The sequence below is a fragment of the Panthera tigris genome, chromosome A2 (assembly GCF_018350195.1).
Source record: "Panthera tigris isolate Pti1 chromosome A2, P.tigris_Pti1_mat1.1, whole genome shotgun sequence".
NCBI lineage: Eukaryota > Metazoa > Chordata > Mammalia > Carnivora > Felidae > Panthera > Panthera tigris.
In genome coordinates, this window is record NC_056661.1 from 61,202,731 (window position 1) to 61,210,423 (window position 7,693).

The following is a 7,693-nucleotide window of genomic DNA, read 5'->3' on the forward strand; positions in this document are numbered from 1 at the left end:
ATTGTAACCAATCCCTACAACACAAGTGTGCTTAGTGATACAGTCCTCTTTTTCAATTCTCTTGGGACCCTCCCTGGGGCTGTTATGTACACTACTTGCCATTCTGTTTCCAAACAGAGTTCTTTTGACCTCGCCTGATGTTACAGCACAGTGTGAGGCTGGGGATGGACAGCTGCCTATAGGAAACGAGGTCTAGTCTAACTCACTTTTCTTGAGTTAGCTGTTGAAGTTACTGAAGGCAGGAAAAAAAAGAGACAGGCTCGTGTCGCCTACAGTATGCTCGTGCACAAGGAGCACGGATAGATCTACCACTCTCGGGATACGGTGGCCCCACAATTCATCACCCCTAAACACAGAACCAACCCTCCCCCTCATCCACGTCAGCGGACACGTTACATGTAGGGAATGACATCTGCTCCTAGACTCAAAGCTTCATGCTAATCACAAGTACAGTCAGACCCTTTCAAAAAACCATTTGTCAGAATCACCTCGGAGGGGGGCGGGGGGAGAAAAAAAATTTTTTTTTTTTGCTTCAAATAAAGCTCTGCCCTCCTGTTATCAGAAGCCCCACCGAGCGGTGAAACTACCAATATGGTGTCTGCTGCCATCTGAACCCAGCTTTCCCAGTCCCAGTCGGAATGTCTAATCCGAGGAAGGAGGAGGCAGATTTTCAAATGAAACCTAAGAGATGGGGGGTGAGCAAGGGTGATCACACCGATGGCATATTCCCTGTTTCATCAGGAAATACAGAATACATTCATAAAAGTCTTACTTGGATCAGGGAAACGGGTGTTAACTGGAAACCTCCAGAGCAGTAAGTCTTCATGGTACAAGTGGATTGTTTTTTTTTTTTTTTTTGTTTTCCCCAAGTCCAATTTCCATACTGACAACTGGACCAGTTAGCAAAATAACAGTAATGAAAACGTTTTAAGCCCAAGAGCTGGGAACAGTGACTTGAGTGAACGGAGATACAGGAAGGGAGCCCACTGTTCCCGAGCTTGAATTCTGGAAACTTATGGGCACAGACTTCAAAATCAAGGAGTTTGCTTTTCTGGATTAACAACCAGGCACATGACGTATGTCTGGAATTTCACACAGGGCCCTGACATGCACGGTTTTAACTTTGTGTCTGTATTTTTCTTAAGGTAAACGTGGTTTTTTCTTTTCTTTTTTCTACAAACGATCTCCCCAGCCCACCCACACGCCCACCATCCAGTTTACTGAAGGGGGATGGTAACTGTTTAGGAAGACAGCTAGCTGATTTACAGTACTCTAAAAGCAACCCTGGAAACTGATCATCTCATTCACTTACTAGAACTTCAGTGCTGTTGTTGACAGGAAAAAAAACAAAAAGTTACCTTAAGGCTTAAGGGAAAGTAACGTATTACCTCGTGAACGCAGCATTGTCTACTCTCCCGCGCATTGGAAGCTAGCAAAACGCATTCTGGATCAAGAATACAAACTTTCTAACATCAGCTAAGATTTTCACTCTTCTTACACAGAACAATATTCATAAGCAGATTATCTAAGGGAGCCTGAGAAACTGTGACCCACATCACACAAAGATCCCATGTATCTCATTATCAAAAAGTGCTTTAGCTTTGAGAAATATGTCGGGGTTCCAATGGAAATATACAATGTAAATCATCGACACTTTCTCAAGTGAAGTACAAAGTGGAACAGGAGCGAAACGGGTGAGGTCTTACTCTCTGAGCAGGCCTCATGCGTGGGACTCTTAGGGTGTATTAAATTAAAATTGCTTTAAGAGTTAACAGTGGGGTTTTCACACCACTATATATATTCTAAAACCTGAGATTGGACACCAAAGCAGTCAACTTTGTTACTTATCAGCGCAATTCTGATACTTCCTAAAAATAGAAGACAACTCAATTGAATTCATACCTCCAGGGTCAAAACCATGAACTTTCCCCAGTCAGAAAGGAGACGAACCGCAAGCGCATTCGCCACTAAGCGTGTTGCAGGCAGCCCCCTGGTAAAGGGACTACCTGCCCGCACGCAGAGTCACTTCTCCCCTTCCCTCTCACTGATCAAGGCCACGCTATTTGCAAATGAATATCTACTGAGAGATCAGTTGTGCATTGGACAAAGTACCGTCAACTGGGTTAAAAATGAAAACACAATTTACAGTGAAGAATACTCATGTGCACGGCTTACACACTCAAGCTTCTCCTCCAGCTCATCCACCTCACAGCAAGGCAGACGCCAACGATTGGTTACCTTGCCACACCTTGAGTGGGTCACTACCCTCCAGTAGAGCCAGTCAAGGTCACGCGTAACAAAGTGTCCTCGGCAACCACGGTGCCTGCAGTGTGCAGCCGTTTTCACACCACTCAATATGAGGGCATTATTATAACCAGCCTCTTTTGCCCACAACCCTGCATTTTCGGATAAGACAGGAGAATTGTTTTGTTTTGAGAAAACTGAAGCTCGCGTCTCTTAAAAGACCTGCGTCTACCGCAGAACGACGGAGGGAACAGAGGCGGCGGGAGGCGACGGGCTGCCCGCACCCGAAGCTTCTCCATCGTTTTGCAGTAAAGTTATGGAAAGTGACTTGACAGGTGGCCGCGTGTGCGCCGCGGCCACAGTCCCTTATACCATCTACATGCCTCCCGCAGCAACATAGGGTGTCTGGGTTTTCCGTTTGGTTTCCACTTGGATCTGGGGTGCTGTGCCGATGGACATTGTGCCCTGGGCAGAGCGCGTGCACGGGGGCCTTTCTGTGCTGCCGAGGATGGCCGTCCTGCTTGAAATGACAGCAGGGACGATAGAAACCAAAAGGGAGTCGTAGGATCTCGTCATAGACTTTTGCTCTCTTGATCCTGTGCCTAAAATTTGACTTCTCGCGTTTCTAACAGCAGTAGTTTGAGAAACGATTTAGCAATTGTCTGAAAGGGGATTTTAGTTCCCTGCTTCTCAGAAACAGGAGTATTTGGAACATGTGATTCGCTGGGATGTTTGCCAAAGTTAAAAAGAATGAGCCCTAAAAATCACTGTTCGTAGGAGACGACGAAACACAAGATAAAAAAAAGTGGGTGTCTCCCCATCTGTAAGGCCATGTGGTGGCCAGAATCAACCAAGATTTTCCTTAATGAGCACGGTTTATGAACGAGTTCCAAAACACGGCCTTTTCGGACCCACCGCACATCAAAGGAATGGCCTCCGTGCTTCTCGGCTTTCTACTGCCCCAGATCAGTGAGCGGAATGAGGGTCGGTGAAATGCCACAGCTAATCAACGCCCTCCTGTAACCTTCCTGCAGGGAGGAGGGAGGCCCCGAGCCACCCCTGCAGGAGGAACCAACCTCTGAGATCGGCTAAGACTTAAAAACCCACCACTATGACGTTTACCACTTAATCTTACATAGGCAGGTCAAAATTTTAATATAAATTACTTTTTCCAACACATAGCTTATGCATTCTTTGCTCCTGTTTTTGGAGGATTCTCAAATTGATATCTAAAGATTTACATATGATATATTACTGTTACATGGTCTAATGACTAAGAAAATTTCTCTGGTAACCAAAGCTGATGCCGTATATGGTAGTGCTCCTGGCATATAGTCTATATGCCTCAGACCACTTCCACATTCTTTCTATTCAGCTAATTATAGCTTAGTAGCCACTGGTGAAGGACTGCGAAGACCCTGTCGTTTCTACAGAATAGAAAGGCAAGGCTAGGACTGCAATTCAGCCGAACGAAAAGAAAAGAAAAGACAACCCGCCCCTTAGAAAGGAGAGGCACTGCACCCTTGCAGAACTGAACTGGCTCACTGCAGCTGGGCGACGGGAACCCTCGCAGAAGCGAGCAGACGCGTCGGTCTGCATGGGAATCGTACATGGTTTGAAAAGGAAAAAGTCACAGCAATGAACTGAGAGCTGCAACCTTACTTTCCATCGCTGCCTTGAAGTCTGAAACCAAAACAGTTTCTGCAAACCTCATGCCAGCTTCTCGGCGCCCTTACCAAAACTATGCAGGGATTTGTTCTCCGCAGCAAAGAAATAAACACTCAAAACACATAGGTAAATACAGCAGGACATTATTGAAAACAGCTGCCTTGTAGTACAAAATACAGTACAAGTATACGGATGTCATTAAAACATCAAAAATACTATTGCTCCCATACAATTTAGGAAACATTCTTTGCAACGGAGAAAGTTTTTTTTAAAAAAAGGAAAAGCTTTAAAAAAAATCTGTTTAAAAAGTCTACTGTGGATGATGAGAGTAGAGAAATAGTCTGAAAAGGGCACCATTGTTTGTGGCTCTTCCACTTTAAAAAAAAAATCTAAGATCGACAGTATTCTGAATCAGTCTAATTTTTAAAAAAGCCTAATTTTATGTACAGTTCTTGCTCTCCCTCTCGGCCACAATGCGTGAAAACGACCTTTCTGTAGATCACTTATTTCCCAATAAATACAAAAAGATTGTATAGATTGAATAATACCAAAATAAGATAATAAAAAGGGTACGCAATAAATTAAAAGGCAGCTCAAATAAAGGGCAGGCATGCAGTTAAAAAAAAAATACTAAGATCGTGGAGGTGGGGGTTACCTGCCTCCCGGTTGAGAAGGTGTCGCACAGGAAGACCTACAAACTTTGGAAAGAACGTTAGCTCCCGTTCAATTCAAAGTCACCTAGGTCTGTGACACTTCTAGGAATACCTTTTGATGGGGTGGGATTAACTTGATTAGTAAAAATCATTTTTACTGAAAATCCATTTAAAATATAGAAGAGGCGATCCTTGAAAACCCCAACTTTTATTCTTGGAAAACAGCTGGGTCAACTGGCCAAGGGCCAGTTTGTGGAAATTTCAAGATGGTATAAAAATGCTTCCAGGACATAGCGTTTTCACGTTCTTCATCCCCATGCAGATGGATTTCAGCTTCCGAAGGGCACACGGCTCGAATCACTCATCCATCATTTGCCAACTTCGACTGTGAGGTACTGAAACAATGGATCAAGTTCTTACAAATCTACTTTAAAAGAATAGATGATGCTGGAATTCTGGACCTGAGGATCTTTAGTGTTTGAGCAAATCCACAGATTCAACTGAAGGTAGATGAAGACTTCAGTTTTGGTTATCCCCAACTTTCCCGGGAGGACGTACATTCCATTAAAGCTCAGGCTCGTAGCCACACGGTTCCTTTTGCAGGGATCTTCAAGTTTTACGGTTTAAAATCCAGCCAACCAGTGGCCCAAACAGCCGAAGTAGCCATAATTCGCTGGCCTCGCACGGTGCAGCCATGGGCACCTGGCTCTCATTCACCCCTAAACCATCTCTGGGTAAGGACCTCGGTGTCTGCAGACCTGGAGTGGACTAAAGTGAGCGGCAGCCCATCCACTCCGTCCTCCTTGTGCTTGATGCCAGATTTCTTCCTGCGTCTGCCTCAGCAATCCCCAGTGTAAAACTGCTCTGATCTTTGGAGAAATTCTGCCAACTTTTAAAATCCTTTAGTAACAGATTCTAGTTGAAGGACTGACGTCTGACTCCATCTGCATCCAGAAAAACAATTCCGCAAAGAGACAGCCACTGGTCCAGGTTCCACGCAAAGCCATTTTAGACAGAACCCAACGGGTTTCTACGTTCCCTGGTGGCTTCCTGATTTGCTCTTTTGCCCTGTCCATGATTATTTGGAGCCGCGTTCCTTTGCGTGAAACCTGTACTCTCAGAATCGGATAAAGGCCTCTCCCTTCTCAAGAATTCCATGAAGACCCAGATCCAATATGCTGATTTCAGTGAATGTGAAGGGATTGACACCATGACAGTGAGGTCTGGAGAGATGGTCAGGCCAGGACACCCAGACGTGACACCAATTCAGCTGTCATCAACGGCCTGGGCACGTGAAGCTCTGACCCCTCCAGGGCTACCCTGGCGAGTTCAGAAACCTCAGCTGGAAACAACAGAAGCCGAAACGATTTTGCTCAGGTTGTCCTTTTTGCAGATTGCTGTCAGCTCCTTGTAACTTTGCTGCTTTTAATTGTTCGCGACTGTTCTTTTGTGGTTATTTCTCTTAATTAACTGTATTATTTTTCATTGTGTGTTCTCCCGATGGGGCCCCCCCTGGCTCCGCCTCCACTGGCTCCCTGGGGATGAGCGGGAAAGGGGCTCTCCGGCCAAGGGGACGGTGGTGGGGCGGGGGGCCCATCGGGGAGGAAGCCCGCTTCGCGTCAGTCCTCGTCCACCTCCTCGCCCTCGGACTCGTCCCCGCCGCGTCGCTCGTACAGCTTGTCCCGCTGCCGCTCCTGGATCTCCTTCATCTCGTCCGCATACCGGCAAAAGGCGCCCCCGAACTTGCCCCAAGCCTTGAAGGGGACGGTGATGGCGTTGCGGTAGGACGGCTTCACCTCGCTCACACGCAGGAACACGCCGTACTTGTTGCAGCCCACGTCGAAGAAGAAGCGCTTGGAGTCCACCGTGATGGAGGTGCCCTCCGGGAGCTCGCCGTACAGGCCGCCGCCCGGACCCCCCGCGCCGCCGCCCGCGCCGCCCGCCAGCTCGTCGTCGTCGCCGCCGTAGTCGTCGATGAGCTTGGCCAGCGCGTCCCGGAACTCGATGAGGCCCTGCGCGGGCAGCGCGATGGTCTGGCCGCTCTGCAGGCCGCCAGGCCCGGGGCCGCCGCCGCCGCGGTTGACCGTCTGGCGGATGCGCAGGAAGCGGCCGCGCTGGTTCTCCTTGAGGTCCAGGTAGTACTTGCGGTTCTCGCGCACCAGGAACTCGCTCTTGAGCGCGCGCCGCGGTCCGCCGCCCTCCTCGGCGCCCGCCGCCGCCGCCGCCACCTGCTCGGGGCTGCTGGGGCCCAGCTGCGCGTAGTGCTCGATGAAGTCGCCCAGGTAGTCGCGGAACTCGGCGGCCACCGCCATAGACAGCGTGAGGCGGCTCTTGGAGCCTCCCGCGCCCACCTCGGCGATCTTGAGGAAGCGGCCCTTGGCGTTCTGCTTCACGTCCAAATAGAAGCGCTTGTTCTGGATGTCCAGCCGCTTTGAGGCCAGCTCCTGGGTCTCCTGCTCGCCGCCGCGGGCCGCAGGCTGGAAGCCGCCGGGCCCGCCGCCGCCGCCGCGTTCGCTGCCGCTGTCGCCGTCCGCCATCTTCTCGGCCGCCGCCGCCGCCGCGCCTCGGCCGCCGCCGCCGCCCGCCGCGCTCGCGCCCGCCCTCCGCCCTGCGGCTCGCTCTCCCGGGCCCCCAGCCTCGCCCGCCGGCAGCTCACGCGCTCCCGCCGCTCATCGCCAGCCGCCGCCGCCGCCCCCCATCGCCCCGCGCTCCGCCCAGCCACTTCCGCCCGGCTCCCGCCAGCTTCCGGCGCGCGCCCCCTGACGCCACCCGCCCCCGCCCACACGTCCTCGCGGCCGGAAGCGCCGCGCCCGCAGCGGCGGGGCGCGAGGCAGTGACGTAGCGGCGCACGGCGCACTGGGAAGGGGAGGGCATCCTGGGTTGGGGAGGGCGTGGGAGGCCGCGGGCGGAGGTGTTGTGCATCCCTTTTGCGGTCGCGTATCTCAGGGGTGCTTCAGTGCCGCGGTTTTGATTGTTATTACTTTTAAATGTAGAGGAAGTAAAGGACATGGCGGGGGGGCGGGGTGCGGGAATGCCCAGGCCATCCGTACTCAGAACAAAGCCCACCTGGTGGTGTTGCTGGGCAACGGCCAGGGAGTGGCAGGCGCTCGCATCACGTGGGCGCGCGG

At 50.8% G+C, this 7,693-nt stretch overlaps 1 protein-coding gene across 1 annotated transcript; it reads right to left on the minus strand.

The window, feature by feature from the left end:
- Positions 1-226: 226 nt before the first annotated feature.
- On the minus strand, positions 227-7,102 carry PURB (purine rich element binding protein B). The gene has a single exon (XM_042962930.1). It carries the CDS (start codon positions 7,100-7,102, stop codon positions 6,185-6,187), a length of 918 nt encoding a protein of 305 aa, XP_042818864.1. The 3' UTR covers positions 227-6,184.
- Between the last annotated feature and the right edge of the window lie 591 nt (positions 7,103-7,693).

Coding starts and splice junctions, on each gene's coding strand:
- PURB (XM_042962930.1), bottom strand. CDS start 7,102: ATGGCGGACGGCGACAGCGGCAGCGAACGCGGCGGCGGCGGCGGGCCC.